The following is a 24,882-nucleotide window of genomic DNA, read 5'->3' as shown; positions in this document are numbered from 1 at the left end:
ACATTCTGAAGCTTGCTTTGAACCCACCAGAAAGAAGTGCAGATCTAGCAGCTGTCCGTGTAACCAGCCACACTTGGCATTTTCTCCTGCATTGTTGTTGTCTTGGAGCATGCTGGGCACCCTCTCCTCACAATAGTGCCAACTGCTTGGATTGCTTGAGTGGAGAACCACTCTTCTACTACTAAACAATGAGAGATCCAAAAGTCTCTGCAATAACGTAGTGACCATATGCTGTACTTTAGGATCAACGTGGTATCAATTCTCACAAGTAATATTCAAGATGTCAGTAGCTCAGCAAACTATTTTCACATTGCTTGGCAAGTGATATTAATAGTGCTACCCCACCGTTACTTCCTTCTCCTGGATGAGTTTACAGAGTGTTCTTAGGACACTGTAATCAGGATGGCAGGAAATATGTAGGAAATTATAGCTGTGCCAACCTCTGAAGTGTAATAATATAGGAAGAAACAGGCGAAGAGGTGCACTCCTAGATCAAATTTAACCCGCTGTAAATTAACAAGCAAGAGAAGCTCTTCACTTTCTGCAGTGTCTGTACATGTGTGTGCAGGAGAAAGGGAGACAGAAACCCCATGCTAGAGCTAAATATCATTGAATCATGCAAATGGGCCTTTTCTCTCTAGCACATACCTGATACATTGATAGTGGCCGCAGCTTTTGCAGTGCTGTATGTCTCACTGTGCTTGTTGGTGGCTACACAGGTGAACAGGCCAGGTCGAGTGACATAAACTTGCAGCCTAGAATCAATCATTCTGTCATTTACTGTTTCCACTATGGAGCCCACTGAGACCTAAGACAAAGGAGGGGAAAAAATGAACGTTATGGATAATTTTTTTAAAGTGAGAAAGAATGAGAGAGAACATAATAGCATCTGTGATGAACTAGAATAGTAGTCTATCTAGTACAGCATTTGGTTTCGCAAAGCAGCTAGCAACATATACTCAGAAGGCCAGAAGGCATGCCTGTTTGTATTCAGAAGGATACTAGTTCTAAACGTGCAGTTTTCGTCTAGCCATTTATTGACATGTTCTTGTGGACCATTTATGCACGCTGTGCTTATCTCGCAGCTGTGTGCTTTGCAGTGGACCCAGCAGTATTTTCCCCACAGTATTTTTTAAAATGGGAAAAAAACCCTGCAAAGCATCCACAGCCAATCTGATCCACCATTTGCCCCCCCCCCCCTGCATTTTCTTGTTCAATCCATGTTGGAGGAACTGCTCTTGTGTGTGGGGGGTGGAGGGAGTGGGAAAACCTGAAGAAAATGCTTATTATTGTGCATAACCTAGAATCCAACCTGAAGGGAGTGTATGCTCAATATGAATGAGGCCAGAAGTTCATGAAAGCCCACAGACTCCTTTTAAAGCCATCTAATAGTTATCACCATATTCCACAGCAGCAAATTCCACAGGTCCGAGTACAGAAAGGCATCCTTTTGACTGTCACAAACCTACTTCCCCTCAACTTCACTGCGTGCAAATGAAGGAGTTGGAAGAGGGGAGAAAGGGAGAGAATTGAAGGAGAAGAGAGAAATTAGGGGACAGTGATAGATGGACTTTCTTTCTCTATCAATTGCCACCAGAGGAAGGGAATAGATGACATGATGAGAAACAAAGACTGAGTGAAATAATACACAATCTCAGGCGGCGAGGCAAAGAGGGCCCGCTCGCGCACGCCCCCGCCCTTTAAAGCGAGGGGGCGGCCCTGGCTGTTGACGCTGTGACTCTGCAACCCGGAACAAGTCACTGCCAATCAGGTGGCTGCTCAGCCCCAGTGTCGCAGGAATGGGCCCTCCCCCAACAGCCACGCCACAGCGAGACACAGGTGCACGCCGCCCTTCCCCTGGCAGCAAATGACGGCCGCGGTAAGTCCCTGCCACCCCCTTTTTGCAGGTCCCCCACTGGTTTGTTTATACATTACATCAATTCTGTCATAGCTTTAATTGTTAAATAAACTGTGAGATTAGAATTAGATTTTGGGGCAGAAATAATAAAAAGGTCATCAAAATACAAATGTCTGAAGGCTGAAAAATGACTTTGACAAATGTCTGAAGGCTGAAAAATGACTTTGATTTTTGGACCAGCTCCCAGAGGTCTGGATTAGGCCACCTTCCTATTTCTCCAGCTGTCTACCTGGGGCACATACTTCTTTATCTTTATCTTTATTAACCTTTAATAGGCATAGAGGCACATACTTCAAAACACAAGTATGATTATTCAAAACACTTATCCCACTATACACACTTCAAACCTGTAGAAATTCAACCCCGCAAATATTTGAATGAATAAGAACATGTTAAATAGCCTATGACTTAGCACTGATATTCAATATTCTTTTCTGATTCACACTAGCCCCCAGAGTCCCTGTTCTACTACTTTAAGTAGGAATGCATCATTCCTACTTTAATAAGTATGCATATGTTAAAATAAGAGCTATTCATATGAAAAAGTGCCCTTGTCAGGGTTTTCTGTTTGTCTAAACATTTCACTTTGTCCAGAATTAAACATTTAATCAAACTGTTTCTTCAGAAATCAGAAATTTACTCTGCAGAAATTGTTCTTGCTGGTGTGCAAAAGCAATTTCCTGAGGGCATGAACTCCATTTTCCCTGAGTTTGTCCAGGTGTTCTAATCCCAGAGCTAATGCACCACAAAACTTCACATTTAAACTGTTTTTCCTTATTTTCCATGTGGCATATGTAGCCACAGAGGACATCATTTGTGTCCCTAGATATGGGATATGTACATACGTTTGCACTAAGAGATTCCAAACTATGCAACCAAGAAAATAAAAGTCTGCATTCAGAATAAATGAAAAACATATTCAATCAGTCAGCTCAAAGTTTCTGATTGATTCCCACTGAATTCTGGCATGATGAGTTATTATGCTCACAACCATCCATGCACACAACATTTTGTACCGAGAAAGAAAAAGACAGGTTCCTGTGGAAGGGGGTTTCTGTGGAAGATGGGAACTAGTACATATGGGACTGGAAAATAACAAGGGGAAGAATTTTGTAGATACAGTAGGAAAGGGGTCAGTGGGAGTAAAAGGATGGCACCCCACCAGTATCTCCACTGGCAAAAGTAGGCCAAGGGAGCCATCTTTGACCATCAAAATCAGTGTATTAGTTCTTGTGACAAAAGCCACAAGGGACAGTGGCTTTAGCAAGTTGAGGTATTGGGAAGAGATCAAGTAAAAAGCTGACAGGATGTAACCCAGTGTTCTAAAGCCTTATCACCTAGTTCATCACAGATGCTTTTATGTTCTCTTTCATTCTCTCCCACTTTTTAAAAGCCTTGTCACCAGAATGTCTATTTTGTTGCATTGTGGTTTCTGAGCTTTTGCATATACATTTCCTTATACCTATGATGTCTAAAGCTTTACTTTTAAAAAATTAAAAGGAAAACTAGAGTTTTTCCAGATCATGCATATGTAAACATACATACACAAAAAGCACCCTGGTTTATAGCAGTCACAGCCGTGCAGATGTTCAGAACGCCTGCTGATAAAAGTTACTGCTCTCTACTTTCTTCATGCGCTCCCAAAATATTCCTTCTCTTCTGTTCTTCTTGTACCTACACAGGCAGTATCCACCCTTAAAAGTTCTGTTGTCAAGTGGGATGTTTTTATGTGATATGCTGCTCTGGCTGAACATTTTGGAAAGGAAATTTGAGAATTTGGAGAGCAAGTCAAGACTGTTCATTCTCAGCTTGGATCACATAGTAAAGAATGGTCTCCATGCCACAATTCACTGGGACAGGGGAAAAATTAGGAAAGTTGCAATAGAACTTCAGAAAATGGGCTGTCTCTCTTTGCGCAAGGCAATCCCTTTGCCTTGGCAAAGATATCTTCAAAACAGCTTGAAAAACAGTTAAGTGTTGCCTTTTGCTATTTGCATTACATCAGCTAAGAGAAAATATCCCCAGAAAGTCTCAGGATCACTGCAAGTAATTGCTTGTTAGCCCTTCTAAGCTGACAAATAGCTTTCCAGCTTGGAATGTCAGACTTTTAAAATTTCTATTCTATCAAAATGATATATCTCATTTTCAAGAAGGCCTCTTTATGAACTAAATTTAAAAATTAAAAATGAATCAAGAGGAGACTGTGGGGATAATTACATGACAATTCATATCAGTTTTATATTAGCATCCTGGCTTCCGCCAAAGAATTTTGGGAATGGTATTTTTGGGAGATGCTGAGAATTTTCTGTTTTAGATTCCCACACTTAGAAATCCCAGAGACAGAAAGAACGGAAGAAAATTAAGTCTGTGGTGCCTTATCTACACCCAACCTCCCCTTCAGCCATTTTATCTTTCCCCTCATGCTCCATTTTCAAAAGAATTTTTTAAAAAATTATCCTTGTCATATCAAACTAGCAATGTAACATTGAGGCAGAAATAAGAAGCAAGGACAATTTGATCAGCTTTGTCAGTTTCACACAGAGCTTGCGATGTTAACATTCAGGCACAGATACAAAGAAACAGGGATGACTGGATCAGCTTTGTCAATTTCATATTGAACTAGCAGTGTAACATTAACACAAAGGCCCCTTCCGCACACGCAGAATAATGCATTTTCAAACCACTTTCACAACTGTTTGCAAGTGGATTTTGCTATTCTGCACAGCTTAAAAGAACATTGAAAGCAGTTTGAAAGTGCATTATTCTGCATGTGCAGAAGGAGCCTAAGAGACACTTGTGTATCTTTTATTTGCACAGCATAAATAAAATATCCAGAGGATGGGGGGAAAAGCATTTTGGGGAGGAAGTCAGCACAGCCTTTTCCCCAAGATGTCTTCAGGATGTGTTATTTCTGCTCAACTCAGATTTTTGTGAATATTCTAAGCTAGCAATTATTTTTTGCTGAGTTGACTTTAATTCATCTCCTGCTCCCTGTGTGGAGCTTAGGAAACAACTTACTTCTCCTGCCCAATAAAAAAAAACCTCTCACTTTAATTAAAATGGAAAAAATCAAGCACCAGAAAGTGGCCAGTGGGAGAAAATGAAAGGGAGAGCTTTTTTGATTGGGAGGGAGAAATAAGCCACGCTCTCCTCAGATATTTTATTTTGTTGTCCTGTCTGGACAAAAAATGGGGAGATGGGTTTTTTAAAGAAATCCCCAGGATGTCTTATTTTGCTGCGGAAAGGGTCACTCTCCACAGTGGGAGTGAGTGAAATTTACAAGAGAGGATGCCTTTACTGGAGGAAATTGACAAGAGACTGCTGAAGTAATGATTGTACATTACTGCAGCTCTAATTTGGCAGAAAAATGTTATTGGGGGGGGGGCAGGATACATGTTTCTTTCCCTTCAGGTAATGGTGCCTGCTCCAGTGGGGGGTTGGATTTTTTGGCTTCCATTTTGAGTGGGTATTTTCAATGGTAGAAGTGGGGTCTGAGACATTTTTTGAGTTGCCACTTCAATGTAACAGCATGGTACCTGCACAAAAGGAAAAAAAGGGGGAAGGGTTGTTCTTCTGCATCATGGATGACATCCCACCACCATTAGGAATAATGCATTTTCAGCAGCAGTGTGTGGAATAAGTGCAATTGAAGAGACAAGGTGGGGAACGACAGGGGGAATGGAGGTGTATGGAATTATTTAGCAGTTTCTAATTATTTATGTTTCTAATTATTTATGTTTCTAATACACATGGTTTGATCACTGAGAAAATCATGTGCATGTGGAAAAGGACTTTATTTAATCCTTTAAAAAATCTAAGATGCAGGAATAAATCAATGTCTAATTTTCTGCACTTGATTGCATCCGGTCCTAGCTAAGAATGTAGGCATGCATTCATGCAATAAAGGTCTGTTGACCATATTTTAAATGGTTTCGTCTTGAGAGTTACAGCTGATTTTTGCTTGCCAGGCATGGAGGCCAAAGAGCTGACAGCACAAACCCAAATACAGCCAAGGTAAAGGAATGGACTGTTACTATGGAAGTTCTGCAAATAGGAGCAGGCTAAATGTAATACACTTCTCTAATGCCAACGCCACTAAGATTTCAAAAAAGCCAGCTGCATTGACTTTTTATGTTCAGTTTCTAAGTCTGCATTTCCACATTACAAATTCAGATTCAAATTTAACTCTGGAGTACAATTCAAGCTCATATCCACTTTACCTGCTGTTGGTTGCCTGTCAGTTTTCCAGCCCCCAGAGATTAATACTTGATGTACCATTGTTCACAGATTGGGGGTGGGAGGGTGGAATTCATATCAGGTACTTGAGGCTGAAAATGTAATTGGCATGCCACTTTCATTTATTAACATGGGTTAGAGTCTACAGGAACATTCTCCTATGCAATACCCACTGGATTCAAGTAATTAATAAGAGCTATGAAATAACAGGGCAACAAACATACAGGTCAGCTAAATGTTTGATTGAATCTAGTTCTCATGTGACATGTCTAGGAACATTTAATTTCTGTTTGTTATTTTAATTAATTTTGTCCTTTATTTTTCTATTCATTTTTTAATGTTCACCATTAGACATAGTTCTTTTTTCATTTCCATGGGAAACAAACTTCTGGCTTTTTGCATTTGCTATACAGCTTGAATGAAATTCTCAGGGGCTGTATCTGCAGACTGGATCCTGTCTGTCAATTTTTAAATGCACAGGGAGGAAAAAGCACCTGCATTCTATGGATAATAAAAAAGAAAGAAAAACACATTTCTAAATGCTGCCATCACCAAATTCAAAGAATTATAAGGACACTTACAGCTTTTCCATTTTCAAGCCAGGTTACGGTAGGAGTTGGAATGCCTGCCGCTGCACACCGCAGTGTTACCACAGAGCCAAAGCTGACATTATAAGATTCAGGAGCTTTCAAAATTCGGGCAAAAACTGTGCAGAAGACAAAGACATTCTTAAAGTATACTTTGCATTGTGTCTTGCATGTTTTTATACTGTTAATGCTCTTTTTGTTGTAGTAAGAAAGAAGAACTAAACAACATAAATATTTCTAATAGCCATTGTTCAAATGAGAACAATTAAAATATATTGAAAAGCTGAGTGACAAAGACATTAGAGAATGCAACCCCCCACGATTTTCACAAATGCTTTGCTTTTGGGTTTTTTAATATAAAGCAATCATATTTCCTAGCAGAGTTACAACCCCTCCAAAGGGGGGTGGGGCAAAAGGTCTTGGACACCTGCGTGGGGAAAAAGGTACAGCTGGGGTGTTCCCAGGATTGAGAGCCAGTAGCGGAGCACACCAGCCCTTGGACTTACGCCACACTTTCTGTGGTGTATGTCCTTTCAGTCTATGGGGATTTTCCATGGCAGGGATTTTTCAGGGCTTTTCCCTCCTCCCCACACCACCAAAAAGCCCTTTTGGAGGTGGCAGAGCAGTGCTGCATCAGCGTTACAACCCACTGCCTCTGGGTTTAGATGGGGCTGTAATTGTTCTACATAAGAAGAGACCTGTTAAATCAGACCATAAGAAGAGACCTGTTGAATCAGAGCTGTCCATCTAGTCCAGAAACCTGTTTGACTCAGCATCTGACCATTTGCCTGGGAGGGTCAATAAACAGGGCATAGGGGCCATTGTTGCCTTGTGACATTGGGATTCAGAGGTCTTCTGCCTATAAATGTGGGGATCCCCTCTTTAGTCACTGTGTTTTTCAGCTCCTGATGGGCTTTGCCTCCATGAAGTTATCAATTCCCTTTTGAAGCTGCCTATGCTTACGGCTATTCCCTACATCTTCCATTTTATAATTTAACCATTCATTGAATAAAGTAGTACTTCCTTTTGTCTATTGTCCATCAACATCATTGAAAGCCCTTGAGTGTTTTGTCCATTATCTCTGCCCTGTGCATAATTGTATAAAACTCAGTCATCGTATTTCCTAAACTAAAAGGTCTTAGACTTTTTAGCCTGTCTTCATATTAATGGTCCTTCAATTCCAATACAGTCAAATGAAGCAAAGTGGATGTCAGAATGTCACCAGTGCTTCCCTTAGCTAAGTATATCACTTTGAAAGACAGCCATAGCCTATATTTTGAGAGGTGGTCATGGCACTTCAGTATCATGGCTGATTCAATATCCTCTATACACTGTGTGTCATGACTAAAAACTAGGATTGCCAAATGCCTGAGGAAAAATGTTCTGTCCATGAAAGGAGCTATGGGATGTTATTAATCATTTTGATGTCTATTAATTGACTAGGACATAGGCAGAGTGACAAAGAGGATGAAGCAAAGATGTGACAGATAGTAAAGACGATGAGAATTTTTTAATATATAATTACATTGTTATCCTAAGCAGAGTTACATTCTTCAATGGACTAGGAAAGGTATAATTCTGCATAGGACTGCGCTGTGAATGACCCTATTGCTATAATAATAACGATGACACCAAGGTGGAGAAGCACTTCATTTATCTAGCAAAAAAATTTGGGTCAGCTCAGCCCATGAGTAATTTAGATCTCCTAATGTTTGATATAGAATCAATCCACTTTCATAATTGTTTGCAAGTGGATTTTGATATTCCGCACAGCTGCAAAATGCATTGAAAGTGGATTGAAAGTGCATTATTCTGCGTTTGCAGAAAGGGCCATAGAGTTGGAAAAGACCACAAGGGCCATCAAGTCCAACCCCCTGCCATGCTGGAATACACAATCAAAGCACCCTTGACAGATGACCATCCAGCCTCTGTTTAAAAACCTCCAAAGAAGGGGATTCCACCCCACTCCAAAGTGGGGTATTCCACTGTTGATCAGCCTTTACTGTCAGGAATTTCTTCCTGATGTTTAGGTGGAATCTCTTTTCCTGTGCCTTGAATCCATTGCTCCTAGCCTCAGAAGCAGGGAACAAGCTTGCTCCATTTTCAACACAACATCGCTTAAAATATTTAAATCATAATGCATTACGCACATATGTTCAGTTCTTAACAAGGGGCCTTTCCCCATTCTCTTTGATCCCCCCATGCCGCGCGCTGCTCTCAGCGCTGCTCTCAGCGTGTGGCATCCCAGGCGTGCGCCCGGGGTCATCTGTGCGGGGTCATCAAAAGGCACCGTTAAGAAGGGCTCCAGGGATGCCGCGCGCTGAGGGGGTGCGACAGCGGCAGCGTCGGGGCAGCTGCGCTGTTGCCGCCCCTGTCGTGGGAAGTGCCGTTGGACCCAGCACTACTCTCCTCAAGTAGCGCGGGGCTTAAGGTAAGTGGGAAAAGGCCCAAGGACTAGAAGATTGCCTATTTAAGGGAAAAAAACCAGTGGACATTATCAAGATACTGAATTCCATGCCCGATAAAATTATTGTTCATTTATAGTATATGCCACATATAGTATATGCCTGATTATGCCATTCCAATATACTGCAGAAACACATTTTATTTTAGGCAAGTAAGGGCTTCCTTCCTGTCCACTATTTCCTTTTGCAACCACCTTCCTCATATCACTTTTCTTCCCAGAAGGATACTGGATACATGCATAGCAAAATGAGTGTGGGGCAGAGACTGCTGAGGGAGTGGGCAGAAATGAGGAGAACAGGAAGGGTTAAAGCACCCTTTCCTCCCTACTCCATAGTTTTCAGTGGCAACCTGGGCTTCTAGCCCTCAGCACCACTACCAAAACTTCCTCCAAAATCCTAACCAGATATATAAAATGTAATGGAAAATACCCAGAGAGGCTTCTCACGTAAGAAATTTCTTGACTACTCTAGCAACAACAAATTCCGAAAGAACACATGGTATACATTGTACATAGGCCACTGCAAAATCCCAGAGATTTACACGGAGGTATAAAATTTACATAGTGTAGCAACACTTCAGTCTTCCAAATTTTGCAGCCAAAAACTGGAATAAAACAACTTAGATTCTTCATTGGATGCAACTCCTTTCTTCAACTGGAAGTCTAAATGCATACAGCCAGTCATTAAAGAAATATTTATCTAAGCTAATCAGTAGGTTGGTTTTTGTACAAATGTTTGCTGGTTATTATGAAAACAGTGCCAGTGAATATGCAAAAAACAAGAGAAAACTGTATTATTTTGGACTAAAATCATTTAGTAGTTTTCTACCAAACAAGAATGTACCTAAAAACCAGGACCAGCCAAAACAAACATTAGACAAATCAGAGCTACACAGTCAGATGTTCAGAAATTCACTAACATATCTGTTCTGTTGAAGGGATGAGACAATTCCATATTAGTCTAATGAGGCATTATTCGCAATTCTGAATTTATGTCTGCTGAAATTAATTTTCCCCATCACATATGATATGGTCAGTTTCAATGTTACTTTATTTCAAGATGTTGGTTCTCAGACTTTTGCTGCATGAAGTCATCGATCAAATGATGCCTTTGTTCACCTTCACCTTCTTCCTTCACATCATTTCTGGGTTTTTTTGAACAGTCACCAAAACCTACTTTCTGCTCTTTGTTGTGCAAGATTCCTTTGATCTATTAGTCGCTTCAGCTCTAATCATTAATATAACTGTTTGTGATTACAGAGAAGAATTAAATCATCACAGGGCAATGGCCCTGATCCAAATCATGTCCTCCCTCAAGTAGCAGCAAACCAAAGTTTTCAAAACACTAAGGCCGTTTCCACATGGGCCAAAAACGGCGGCCTGGGGGCAGTAAAAACGCAGCAGCGCCGACCTGGCTGCCCTTCTTCCTCCTCAAGGCTAAGGCGTCAGGTTCGCCCTAAAACTAACCCTAGTTAAAGGGTTGCTTTTGAGGGAACAGCGTCTTCCCTGGCGCGGTGCGAACAGCACCGCTGGGAACACGCTGTTTCCCTTCCCTTTCCCACTCACCTTGTCCCCGTCATCGGCCTACTGGCCTCCGAAGCCCCTCCCTCACTGTCCTCCGACCCCTGGAGGTCAGAGGGCAGCATGGGCGGGGCTTCGGAGGCCAGCAGGTCGACGACGGGGACAAGGTGAGTGGGAAAGGGAAGGGGGCAGAGGCGGCTCCATGCGGAGCCGCCTGTCGTCCGCCGGCCTCTCCTGATGCCGCCCGCACGCTTGCGTGTGAACGGCCTCCGCCCCCACGCCGGCAGAATTCTTGCCGGCGTGGGGGCGCCTGGGGGGCCATGCGGAAACGGCCTCAGAGATCCATTAAGATTTATTTATGAATCTCCCATTTTCAATTCTAGTTTGGCTTAACACCAACTGCCTAGAGGTAAATGTCTCCAGGAACCAGGAAGACCATTCACACATTACACAGTTCTTGCGTCCTCCTTGTGACAATCCTGGGTTCACTCGGTCAGGTATTCTCTCAGATTTCTATGCTCAGAACAATTCTCAGGCATGAAGGCCGGATTCAGATTGAAACTATAGCACAAAGGGAGAGGAAGGTCATGCTTTCCCTCTTATGTAACTTTATCAATTTGAAATGGCCTTAGCAAGAAACAATTTTCTCGGTTGGGAGAAGAGCCTGTTTATAGCTAACAGGACCTGAATATTTCCCAGGACCATAACTGAGGCTTTTTATACATGCGGTTAGCTCTAATTTATCAGAATTTCAGTATCAGGAAGATGGGATAGTAAGAGGGTAAAAAGTATCATTGGCAATTACCACAGAACAGGAGGAAAACAGGGAGAAAGTGAAAAAGAAAACAGGAAAAGAGCCCCCCCAGGAGATTCCCGTCACCACTGCTCGCTAGGTAACCTTGGGCTAGTCATCTTCGCAACCTGAACTATCTCGCAGGATTGGCGTGGGAATATTAAATGGGGAGTCATGCACTCTGCAGTCAGCTCCTTATAAAAAACACGGAAAGAAAAAGAGGGGGAAAAAAAGAGGCTTGCAGCCAGGGAACTAGAGGCGGTCAGTCGGGGGGGGGGGATGCGCTTTGGGAGGGGAAGCTGTCGTCCTCACAGATTTGGTACAAATGATTGAGAGTCAGTTCAGAAGAACTCCAAGGCATTTTATGTAAAATGCAACCTATTACTATCCGGTAGGTCTATATAGAACCAGTGTAGCACAATTACTCATTGCTATATTCACAGAAAATCCCCAAAGGCAAGTGCATGCAAGGTTAAGATGTGTTCAAATTACTTTCCTAAGGAAATGAGTAAGGAAGTTCTCTTCATGCCAGTGCTGGACTTTGTTCTATGCACGTAAGGCGCGCCTTTGCTCACATGTAGAGGATTAAGGTTGGGCCATGTGTTCACAGCTCTGCTGCCAAATTAGGATCCTTTTCATTCATGCACTTTTGACTGCGAAATCCTGAAACGAAAAGCATCCTTGTCCCTTTTTCAAACTGGGAACATACAGACATTACGGTATACCTTTTATTTTGATATCTGTGCAAGCGTAGGACAGAAAACTGAGGTGATGGTCTTTTCCCAGAGAATTCAGAACATTACATTACAGTCAGGGCTTCTGAATGCAAGAATGGCTTGTGTTAATTCCACACTGATTCTATTACAGGGATTGTAATGATAGCAATTGAATACAGACAACCCTCCCCCAAATACTAATTGACTATGGTGCATATGCAATCGTTTGGTAAACTGATCATCTGTATTATCTTGTCAGGTTGTTAGGAAAAATCTTACCACACCCCTGAATTTCTTGGAGTGTTGGGATCAACACAGACAGCTGTTTGCTGAGGGGCAGCTTATCAGTCTGTGTGTGTGTGTGTGTGTGTGTGTGTGTGTGTGTGTGTGTGTGTGTGTGTGTGTGTGGTCTGAGCAGACCTACCAAGCATAATAATTTTGCCACACTTCCCTACAGTCTGAAAACACTTAAGCAAAGCAGAAAGGGGTCTGGTATAGATGCAAGAGTGTCATGAGGCCCAGTCTGAGGAAGAACGCTGGCCCCTTCCTCACAGCAAATGTATAACGGGTTGCAGTCAGGATAAAGGAACCTGTTTTCCTGTTTTCGTGTCCACATGCACCCATGCAGGCAGCGATTGGAGCTGACAGAAACAATCCAGGTTGCTGTCGAGCCTTTGCACGGAGACGTTTCTGTTTTTCTTAATTACTCCCCAACCATGCATAGCTATGAAGGCATGCACAAATGAACCCCCTCAGCCATAAGTAGCTACACAGGTATGCACAAATGAGCCCCCACACCCATGCTGATGTCTCACAACAAGACCATCTGCCCCTGTGTAACTATGCGGATGCAAGCCACAAAATAAAAATAGGGAAAAGGGAGGCAAATAAAGTGCCTCCTCCCTGGCCGTTCGCTCACAAGCAGGTGCAACCCAGGATTTTTGAAAGGACTCACTGGTTTAGTGATTTTCCAGAAACCTGGGTTGGGGAAAATAATACGGAGCAGACTCATTTTGAGGGTGGGATTTGTGCGAAGCCCGCCCCCAAAAAGGTTTTTGTGTGTGTCCTACACTCACGTTTATTGGCTCGTGTAGAAGAGGCCTCTGTGAACTAGGTTCAAAAAGGCAATGGTGCCAAACTCTATTTGCGAGCATGGGGGTTCAGACTTCTGAAGTGAGATACCAAAGTCCATAGCTTTACTATACTTCTTCTCAGGGAAAGATTGAGGTTGTGCGTGCTGCGGTGGAAGCTAGAGTACCATGTTGCCGCATTTGAAAATAGTGCAGATACTCTTTCAGTGTGGGATTCTCTTCCCATTCAGCTGCCTCAGGGAAGAAAATTGGGGGAGGGGGGACAACTTTACTGAAAAACAAGCTTTGCTAATAGTCATCTGAAGCAATATAAATACTTTTTATTGAAGTTCTGTGTTTGATACACTGTGGAATAATGGTTTTGACAAAGGTGATGCTTAAATAAGTTTCTTTAACACTGAAAGAGAATCTGAAGGGGGGGTACAGAACTTGGCAGGCATTAGGACCCTGTGGAGCATTTCAACACAGACAAGGTCCAGGAAGATGCGGTAGATTAATTCACACATCTCCTGAGATCTTTCCCTGAGACAGAGTATAATTTATCAACTTGCAAGCTTTTGAGGGAAGTGATAACTGAGTTCATGACAATTGCAGCTAGTTCTCAGTGAAGATGCAAGATTTGGACTTGTTTTGCCTTTGGGTTAGTGTAGACATCTACAGATGCCTCCCCAAGAGGACAAAGACAGAAAAAAGAATTTTCTATTTTACACATGCTTGCTATAATTTAAATAGAAAGACAACTCCCCAAACTTCCTTCTCTGTCTGCTAATCAGATACTAAAAGTTTGTGGGAAACATTTCAAGACTCCTGCTCCCTTTCTTATGGGTCGCCTTCCTTAATTCATCATAAACATCCTGGTTAGCTTCACAAGTGCACATAGTAAAGGGTACCTAGTGTGGCTAATCAGGAAAAGAGCTTTACACTGGCCTCTTGGCCGCTGTTTTCCTCTACAAACAATGCTGATCGCACTACAAGACTCCATAGCCAGGAGACACACTGAGAGCTGGGAGAAAACTTAAAAGCCTCCAGCAGCAACCATTCTCTATAGACCTTGGGGTAACTAGCAGAGTTCAGCCCCATAGGTGGCAACATATCACTCAAATACCTAGGGCCTTTCCCCACTCACCATATGTTGCGGGGGAACCTCGTGAAAAGACCCGGGGATCCTCCGCGCTCCCCACCGCACCAGCGGCCACAGCGCAGCCGCCCCGAATCTGCTGCTCTCCCACCTCCTTAGCGTGCGCCAAATTAGCTCCTCTTAAAACAGCAACTTTTTTCAAAACACTGCGCTTGCCACGGGGTAGAGGAGAACTTCGGCATGTTTGCGCGAAGTTGATTCTGTGACGTGCAGCCTTCCGACCAATCAGGCAACAGGCTTCTCCATTTTTAAGGAAGTTGAGACGTGTGCACAGGGTGACGTTCCAACATTGCTTTTACTGCTCGAGCTCCACAGCTTTGCACCAGCCATTCACGGCAGAGTGCCGCTGAACGCGCGGGCTTGGCTTTTAAAGTGAAAACTGGGTTGAGGGGAACATAGGTGGTGGAAAATGAAATGTTTTGATGACACGTACACAAGTACACGTGTCGATGATGTGTACACGTGCTAGCCAATCAAAATAGAGACCCGCCCTCCGCTGGCTGCGATTGCCACATGTCGATGACGTGTACACGTGCTAGCCAATCAAAATAGAGACCCGCCCTCCGCTGGCCGCGATTGCCGCAGCGGGACACGTGCTCTTGGGGAACGCTGCAATTCTGACCCCGCTTTATTTCGTGAATAGCAAAATGAAGTGGGTAACAATTTCTCCATGCTCAAAAGCTGCGGTGTGCAACAAACGCAGGGTAGACGCCCTTTGGAAACCAAAAAGAGGTAAGTGGGGAAAGGCCCCTTGAAAAGGTTATTTGGCACAAAACAAAAAGAACAACTTCAGTTGAATTTACTGGACAGAATAGGAACCAGGATTGAGAAAGAAAGTAATGTTTTTAGTTTCAAGAAATAAAGCCCTTCTTACTGCCTGTGAAAATATGGCCAGTTACTTCACTGGAACAAGGAACTTTTACGGTTCACCTTTAGAAAATGCTATATCAATGCTTGATCAATCCATTTGATTTCATTAAAGTCCTAAGCTGAAATTTTACCACCTAGGTGCCTCACTGTTGCTTTTAGCACATGCAGTTAATCATGCAGTTAAAGTTATATTTTTAAAAGATCTAATTAACTCTATAAATATGCCATTATTCTAACAATCATAGCTTCCCTGGCAAGCAACAATAAACATTATTCAGATTCAAACATAATCTAATTAAACTGGTAAAAGACCTGCTTTGCAAGAGAAAACAGGATAAAAATATGTAAGCAAAGAAATATAGAAAAAAGGTAAAGTTTCCCCTTCAGTCGTGTTTGACCCTGGGGTACCACTGCGAGCAGTGATTTTATAGGCAAGTCTCTTTTGTGCGGTAGTTTGCCATTGCTTTCCCTGGCTATTCTTTACCCACTAGCTATGAGGTAGATACTCATTTACCGACCAAGAAATGTATGGATGGCTGAGTTGACCATGAGCCAGCTGCCAGGATCGAGCCCACAGGGGGCTCAATCTCCTGACCATGTGAGTGGCAGTGCAAGCACTTAACCACTATGCCATGCGGCTCCTAAATTTAGAAAAGAAATATGTAAATAGGTAGTTCTCACAACTGTCAAGAGGTGCTATTTACTAATACAGTAAACCCATTTGTCCAGGGTGTGTGTGTGTGTGGGGGGGGGGATTGTAGGTGGAACTTCCAAATCATTCAGTCATTTGGATAAAGGGAGATGCAATTCACAGAAGGTGAATCCACACAATGAATTTGTGAACTAATGAGTAGACTAGTAGGGTTCAGCTGAGTGCACAACTGCTTGCAGTATTCCTATTGTCAACTTTCTCACAAGTTCTCTACTCCCCTGGCCATCCGAGTGACCATTGTTAGTACCATCAACCAAATAAACTTAGAATATTGCCACTGCAACAATAATTAATGCTACAGCCACTAAAGCACAACACACATACCTCCTTCTGTTGCATTTGTCTGATTAAGAGCTGCACAACAAAGAAATGGAGAAGCTACATGAATATTCTAACCATTAACAAATACCCCGCCACATTTTGTAAACCACAAACTATTTGCTGTTGTGATCAAATCTAAGGGTAATGCTCAGTTTTAGTAAGACACGATGTTAAGTAGGAGCTCCATATTCATAAGTATTGATGCTATGACAGCAAGCAGCTGTTGACTCAAACCTTGCTGTTTTTCATTCCACAGTGAATCTACTTCTCTAGAAATTCACAGCAAATATACAACAAAGAGTCTGCTGAGGTATGAGGGCAAAACCTGGCAATGAGGAGAAACAATGGGAAGGAGCTTTGCTGCCAGCATTTTATCATATTCTGAAGATGAGATCCTGATGGCTCATGAACACTGCCATGGTGAAGTCAGTCAAGCCATCTGCCTGCTTGCTCAAGCTATAAGTCTTTCTTCCAATATTGTATCTGAACATTTTTTCTACTGACCTTCAAGTGTTTTAATTCTCTTCAAGATACTTATTATCTGCCCAGGATGCTTTTATCCCACCCTTCCTGCAAGAAGCTCAGGTCTGCATACATTGTTCTCCCATTACTATGTCATTCTCATAACAACTTTGTGAGGTTGGTCAGGTGTGAGAGAGAGCAATTGGCTCAAAGTCATCCAGCCGGTTTCATGATGAAGTGGAGAGTTCCTCAACCTTTTTGTCCCTTTGGGCACCCTTGGAATTCTGACACAAGTTGAAGGTCACAACCACAAAATGGCTGATACAAGAGGCCGAGTAACCCACACTGAGGAATCTCAAGTGCTGGGGAGAAGAAGGGTAATTTTAAAAATAAGAATGAGAAAGAATAAAATAAACACTATGGTGGCAGGTACCACAGAAACTATGTTGTTTTACTGGGGCACTGTGTTGTTTCTGGGCTGTATGGTCATGTTCTAGCAGCATTCTCTCCTGACGTTTCGCCTGCATCTGTGGCTGGCATCTTCAGAGGATGCAGATGCAGGCAAAACGTCAGGAGAGAATGCTGCTAGAACACAGCCATGCAGCCCAGAAACCACACAGCACCCCAGTGATTCCGGCCGTGAAAGCCTTCAACAATACTTTGTTTTACTCTTTACAACCAGATCTTCAGTGGCCAATCAGAATCCCTACTGGGCAAAAGCCCCACCCAATCACTTAAACCATTTGGTGGGCACCAAGAAAAGTATTGGTGGGCAACACAGTGTCCATGGGCACCATGTTAAGGAACTCCATTCTTACTACTACACCAAACTGGCACTATCTGCTATTCCAGATTATCAAGCATGGTTATCCATAGCAAAAGATTAATGATGCTGGCTGCAATCTCCTCCTTTTTCTAGATTTCCCCAGTGACCCTGGGAAGCTCATTTCTTTCTTCTCATTAGAAGATGCTTATGTTGTTCTTAGTTCTAGAAGAATCTTAGTTCTATAAGAATTTCCATTTGCCTTCCAGTGACTGAATCCTTTCTGAATATAGCTGATGATCTTTCCTATTTCACACACTCACCCACCCACCCACCTGCAGATCTATGTACCACGGTTAATCGATGGCTAACAATGAAACTCTTAGGTTCAGTTATATAAAATTAATTGGCCACCACATCATTATCAGACACAGTTCATGCTTCTACCCCTGAAAAATGTTACAATGTGTACTCAGGCACACCCATAACTTTATAGTACTTCATGCTTGATTGTGTTTTATACCCCATCTTTTCCCATGGCTCAAGCAAGCTCAAGCGGCTTGCAAATCCAAATTTTAAACGTACAAAATTAAAACAATTCCAAATCATCTCCCCAAAACGGTCTGCAGCCTTTATCCACTAAAAGCTGTAGCAAATAAAATTACCCTTCAGCAGCTCCTACAAACATCTAGAGATGATAGACCATCATCTCCTCAGGTTTCCCATTCCATAGGATGGGAGCTAAAATAGAAGAAGCACAGATTTGAATTGATACTAGGCAAGCTACCTTAAATTGGGAAACAGTCAGTAGGTGACAATCCACAGACTGTAGTTGCATGGGGACATCTGGGCAGAGTTAGCCCTTTAGAAATGTGGGTCCTAGATTGTAAAATATTTTAAAGTCATGACATTGAACCTGGGTCTGAAAATGTGAAACTGCTCCAATCCAGAGGCGGAACGTTAACGGGGACATGTGGAGTCACATGTCCCCAGGTGCATACCAGCTGACCACATGGGGGTGGAGAATTATTTCACACACCCCTCCCCTTGGCCCCGCCCTGCCAGGCTGTTCCTTCAGATTGTGGAGCTTCTGCCAGTCGAAGAAGCAGCCTGGCTGGGTTGCCGCCGGGCACCCCTTGACCCCACCCCTTGGCCCTGCCCCACCAGGCTGCTTGAGGAGCGGCCTGTAGCAGGCTCCCGCCGGCATGGGAGGCAGTGTGGGGAGCGAGGGGGCAGCCAGAGCAGGTGTTGCTCCGGGTGCCATTTCCCTCCATGCCTCTGCTCCAATCCCATACAAATCAGGGGTAATATGTGTGATTTAAAGTGGGAAAAGGATGCCTGAGCTTCCTTTTTGCCAAGGCATTTTGCCACACACTTCCACTACTTCATTTTCATAGTTTCACTCCCAGTATCATTCCCAGCTAGGGAAAACGTTTCCTTTGGGAAAAGTGGACATGAGTTCAGGACTTCTCTACTAGCATCTACTTCAAATTACATCCCTTATCCTCACTTTGCATTGTACATGATGTGTCCCCAAATACATATTCAAATATATATCTGAAACTTGTTACTGAAAAGCGGCAGAACTCGCTGCAAACAAATCTGAAGAACACCGTTCTCAGCAGCCCCCCAACAGATTTACATGTGGTGTCTGCACATCCAAGGGCTTCAAGAGGTACCATGAATCAAAACATAACAGATACAAAAATGCTATTAGCATTCAAATGACAGAAATTGGGTGAACTACAGTCTACAGTAAATGGAAATCTTGGAATTCAAACATGCCATTCACCACAGTATATTTAATACTAGTTTGTAATTTATTTAACATGTAGTTATTTAGCCCTGAAATTATGCTAGGAACCTATGGAATATACAAAGATAATGTGTATTGCTGCCCTAGAAGGTCTATAAGGGATATATAGGGGAAAGAAAGGTTTGAACGGGGCAAAGAGGCAAGAGTCTGCCTAGCCTGGCCTTAAATAGCTAGGTCGCTGTGACTCTGCCCCTACAATTCACTGCCCCCACCAGCCAGGCCTGTAGCACCATGCCACTGGAGCATAGGCTGACCCTCGATGCCTCCCTGCTCCTGGGCAGCAATGGCAGCCTATGGTAAGGCCTGGGCTCTAATGGCAAAGAGAAAGAGGCAGGTATATTGTGAGCAGCACTCGTGCAACTGATGGAGGGTTCTATCACTGATCAAATGTTCAAGACATAGCCAAATATGATCTCATCCCACCTGCAGACATCCACAAAGTCTATGGCTGGAAGAAAAGGAATGCTTTTTATCTGGCGGGTCAACCTCCATATTTATATAGCAGAATGCTAGTTGCTGCCTCCAAAGGCATATCTAGGGAAAATGTAGCCCGGTGCAAAATCTTAGTTTTCCGCGTCCTCCCCCCCACTATGGGCGGCCATCCTCCCCCAACACAACCAATAACTTTTTTTGCACCAGGTCTTGAAGTCAGTGTATGGACCCAGGGGGGAGGAGGGCTGTGGGGGGCAATTTTCCATCCCCCATGTGACTAAGGGGCCACAGTCCAGGGACATTTGACCCCATATGTCCCCCTGGCTGCCTCTGCTAGCTGCATGACACAAATCTCTTTCATATACTTATGTACCATGTGAATGGGACCCATGCCATTAGGAAATGTGTCACTGGTGTGGGATATTTATTAGTCATATGGTTGGAATATCTAGATGCAGGGGTAACTCCAAGTGAGACGGCAATGATGCTATTCAGGATACCATTAATGTGGCTCTGTTTCATGCTCTTCTGTGGATATCAAAAGGTTGTTCCAAGCATCTCAGCTGCGACCAAATGCTTCTTTCAACTTTGAAACCCTCTACCTTACATCCTTCTATCTGCTCAGTGATAAGAATTCACAAGATATGTTTCCTTCATTTACAGTTTCCAATGAAAACCTTAATGCTGGGTATTCATTTCCAGTTAGCATTTGCTTCATTGTTGGAACCACGGAAATTGGCTTGGTTTCAGATTTCCCAGATTTCTCTTCTAACCATTCACATTTTCCCTCACATATGCTTTCAGTTATAAATACTGGGTCAAATATGAAGTCCGTATATAACTATTCTATGCATGTTGCTCACTCACCTTCCACTTCCAGAACTGCAGGTTTTGAATAGGCTGTTCCAAGGCTGTTCTTTGCCACACATCGATAGTGACCAGCATCTTCCCTTTGAACATTATGAATTCGTAAACTGCCTGATTCAAGAATGGCAATCCGAGCATTTTCCTGCCATAAATGAGGAGTCCCAGAGTGAGAAGTGATAGAACTTCCGTAAGCTACCTTCAGCATTTGAGCCAATCTGGGCCTTTTGCACCCAGCAGCACTAACATAGAATGAGATCATCTATCAAGAGCCCTTTCCACACAAGTCACCTAAAACATTAGCAAAATGTTTTTGAATCCCCCCCCCCCCTTATCATGATGTTTGTTTGCACTTACTCCCTCCAAACATTTTATGGCCACCATGAGAGTCTCCCCCCCTTTGGGGTTGTTTGCAAAAACAGTATTTCATAGAGTCTGTAGTAATTGCAGGTGTACTCATGAGTAAATTTATCCATGCAAAAGAGAAAGTGCAGAAAGAAAGAAAATCCATGGCCGTTTCCCCACTCACCTTTTGTTGCGCGCTACTTACTCCAAGTAACGCGGGTTCCAGCGGCACTCCCCACTACCGGAGCGGTGACAATGCAGCTGCCCCGATTCTGCCGCCTTCGCGACCCCTCAGTGCGCGTCATTTCTGTTCCTGTTCGGAACAGCGCCTTTTGGGAAACCCTGCGCGACTACCTGCAGTGGGGAGCGTGACTGCGCGCTCAAAAACACCCAAAGCTTACAAAACCATTTTGCCCCTGCTTTTTTTTTTAAGTGAGGAAACGGCCCCTGTTTCATGTTATCATGGGTTTATTCATGAGTAAATTTGCTCACATGTAAGAGAAAATGTGAAGGAAAGAGCAAAAACAGCCAAAAATGATGGAAAATAAAGTGGTGAAAGGAAAAGATCAGCTCAGGGAGAGGAAAAAATGGCACTTAGGGAGAAGTTGAGCTAGAGTACAGAGGCAACGAAAATGGCATTGGGAAAGATAGAATGTTTAAAAAATTATCACACAGCAAGAGAAGACAGCATGAAAACATTTCAAACAAAAGAACTGTTACAAAAGGGATTTCAGAAGAAATGGCTCATTCTGCACAGCACAAATAAAACATTTTCAGGACAGGTGAAAAAAGTGTTTTGGGCTAGAATTCTGCACAGATTTCCCCCCAAAACATTGGGAAAATGTTTTATTTTTGCTCAAAATGTTTTATTTTGAAAACTCTATTTCTGAAGCCATTTTCAAAACGCTTTCTGTGTGGAGAGCAAGAAACATTTTATTTTCCTGCCCGAGTTTAAAGCTTCCTCTTTCAGAGACTCAAAATATGTGCATATTGCCAATTCTCCTACTGTGTCCCTGTAGCTTCAAAGGCACCTCATTGAAAACAACAATAACAAAAGAAGAAAAACAACATCCATGCATAATCACCAGGCAAAACTAACTTTATTCATGTACAGCACTGAAATACCGAGTGGCAAGCAGAGGAAATGTCCATGGGACACTTCAGAAAACGGTAGGCGTCATGGAGAATCACAAGCAGCAAAAAATGGCAGGCAGCACAGAGCAGCAGAATAAAAAAATCAATTAAAACAGTTTAATGTCCCACGCTATGCAGACAAAAAAAGTCAAAATGGTTCTTGTTAAAACATTGGTAAAATGTTTTAAATGGTCCGTGTGGAATGGGCCTATGTTCTTACACTGGAAACAAAACATTTCTGAAACCAAAGGAGGAAAAATCAGTGAAGAACTCCATGGAGGAAATGTTTTGTTTCCTACCTGGAAATGTTTTAAAAGTTATGTGCGGAAAGGGCCAAGGTCAATACTGTGTACTCAGATTGGCAGCTGCAGATCTGCAATGTCCCAGGTGGAGGTCTTTTAACTGGTGATGCCAGGGATTAAGCCTGAGAGCAGATGCTTTCCTGCTGAGACCCAGCCCCTTCCTAACAATAGAATGCAACAGGTTGCCTGATAATATTTAAATTTTAACATCTACTCACCTTTATAACATTTTCTCCTTTAATCCATGACACAGAAGGCTTGGGATTCCCCATAGTAGTACATGGGAAAACTGCCTTTAAGCCTTCGATTATCTTTACATTGGAAGGTGGACGAATTATTCTGGGTCCTAAAATTTAAAAGGCCAAAATTAAATTGTGATGACATCCACACATTCAAAAGCGACACAACTAATATATTACAAATAAATGTACTTTCACTGTTTTTCAACATCTTACAGCTCAGGAAGGATCTACCTACAGGAGCTGTAATTCTTAGGGCTCTGTTAAATGTTATGTGTGACTCAAATTGGATTGGGGGTTCCCTGATATGATTTAGAATCATAGAATCATAGAGTTGGAAGCGACCACAAGGGCCATCAAGTCCAACCCCCTGCCATGCAAGAATGCGCAATCAAAGCACTCCTGACAGATGGCCATCCAGCTTCTGTTTAAAAACCTCCAAAGAAGGAGATTCCACCACACTCTGAGGTAGTGTATTCCACTGTCTAACAGCCCTTGCCATCAGGAAGTTCTTAGTAATATTTAGGTGGAATTTCTTTTTGAATCCATTACTCCTTGTCCTAGTCTCTAAAGCATCAAAAACAAGCTGGCTCCATCTTCAACATGACATCCCTTCAAATATTTATTTAAATAAACTTGCCATATTTAAATAAACTTGCCATATAACTTAACCAAAGGGTTAGTTTCTGCTGATGGGGACAGTGTAGGGTTGGGAGGCTTCAGCTTTCCTTTCCACACTATTTTTTTGAGCCAAATGGCTGTGCAAGGAACTTGTTTACACCACATGTTTACCTATAGTGACTGTGACACATGGATAGGTTGACCAGACGTCCCACTTTTGGCGAGACAGTCCCGCCTTCACACAATTTGTCCCACGTCCCGCGGGTTCGTTCCATTGTCCCGATTTTTGGGAGGCTGCCGCACTGCCTTCTGGGGCGCAAGGCAGTGCAGCAGCCTCCTGCACGCGCGGCCGCAGGAGCACGGCCTTCTGGGGCGCTGCCGTTTCCCGCCCTGTGACAGGGCGGGAAACGGCAGTGCCCCAGAAGGCAGTGTTCTCCTACGTCTGCGCGCGTGCGGCCGCCTACCCCCTCCCGGTTCACAAAGGTGACCATCTGGTCACCTTACACATGGAACAACACATGGACAACAACCAAACATAGCCATCTTTGTGCCATGTGCACAGGGGACAGTTTAGCAAGACTGCAAGAAAAAAATGGACTGCAAGAAAAAATAAAGAAGGATTCAGCAAGGGAATAATCATTTGGGAAGAGATGCAAATAAGGCTGCAATCCTAAATTGAGGATTACTAACCATGGGTTAGATCCAGACTAAATTTTCCATTAGTGGATAGAGCTTTCCTGCCTCCCCTCTCCCAGTGCCATCCGGCAGCCTCTACAAAATAATATTCATGGGAGAGAGGAGAGGAGATTCTGAGGAAAAGAATTTAGTCTGGATCGAAACCCAGCCAAACAGGAAATTTATGACTACATGTAATTATATGTGTGCCAAATGTTATGTTTGGTTAGGCCCTGATCAGCATAACATGCTTATACTTACTCATTTTCACCTGCAGTGCCCCACAGCTTTCAGCTGGTACCCCTACTCCATTGTTTGCAATGCAGCAGTACACCCCATCATCGTTGTCCTCCACACTCAAAATGGTAAGAAGCTGCCCATTTTCACGTATGCTATATCGCATGTCAAAGGGCCTGAAAACATATTAACACTCTTTACAAGATAAAACTTGAATTTGTTCAACTCATACTATGAGAAACTAGCTGGGTCTAAGTACTGGCAATCTCAGTTTGTTTACTTATGGGTGAAAACTAACATCTAACCAATAATTATTGAGTTTGGACACATTTTTTTTTATTCTGCTTAACTTTAGAATCATCCTAACCTGCTCCTGAGGGCCAGAATAGATGTCATCCAGGAGATATATATTTAGAATCTTCCTTAACTTCCTGCTACCTTCCAAAGGTTAAAAGCAGCTGCATGAGGTAGGGGTGGGGGGCAATTCACAGAGCACCAATATGTTTTCCACAACAGTGCAAATAGCTACAGGGGTGAGGGAGTGTTGAGAACTCCATCACCCACTACTGCTCTGAATTACCGCCACAACCCATGGCTGTGTAGAAATTCATTGAATCTTAATCAT

The 24,882-nt window shown here is 43.0% G+C and overlaps 1 protein-coding gene across 1 annotated transcript in view; it reads right to left on the bottom strand.

Moving 5' to 3' along the window:
- LOC125436736 (muscle, skeletal receptor tyrosine protein kinase-like) overlaps positions 1-24,882 on the bottom strand; it is a 43,764-nt gene that overhangs the window by 8,889 nt on the left and 9,993 nt on the right. Inside the window, exons 5-9 of the mRNA XM_048503978.1 lie at positions 24,282-24,433; positions 22,704-22,831; positions 20,708-20,849; positions 6,736-6,860; positions 649-808 (exon numbers count right to left, since the gene is read on the bottom strand). Of these exons, the coding sequence (XP_048359935.1) occupies positions 649-808; positions 6,736-6,860; positions 20,708-20,849; positions 22,704-22,831; positions 24,282-24,433 (707 nt within the window). The remainder of the gene's footprint in view (positions 1-648; positions 809-6,735; positions 6,861-20,707; positions 20,850-22,703; positions 22,832-24,281; positions 24,434-24,882) is intronic.

This window comes from Sphaerodactylus townsendi, linkage group LG07, assembly GCF_021028975.2.
Source record: "Sphaerodactylus townsendi isolate TG3544 linkage group LG07, MPM_Stown_v2.3, whole genome shotgun sequence".
NCBI lineage: Eukaryota > Metazoa > Chordata > Lepidosauria > Squamata > Sphaerodactylidae > Sphaerodactylus > Sphaerodactylus townsendi.
This window is presented reverse-complemented; position numbering and strand designations above follow the sequence as displayed.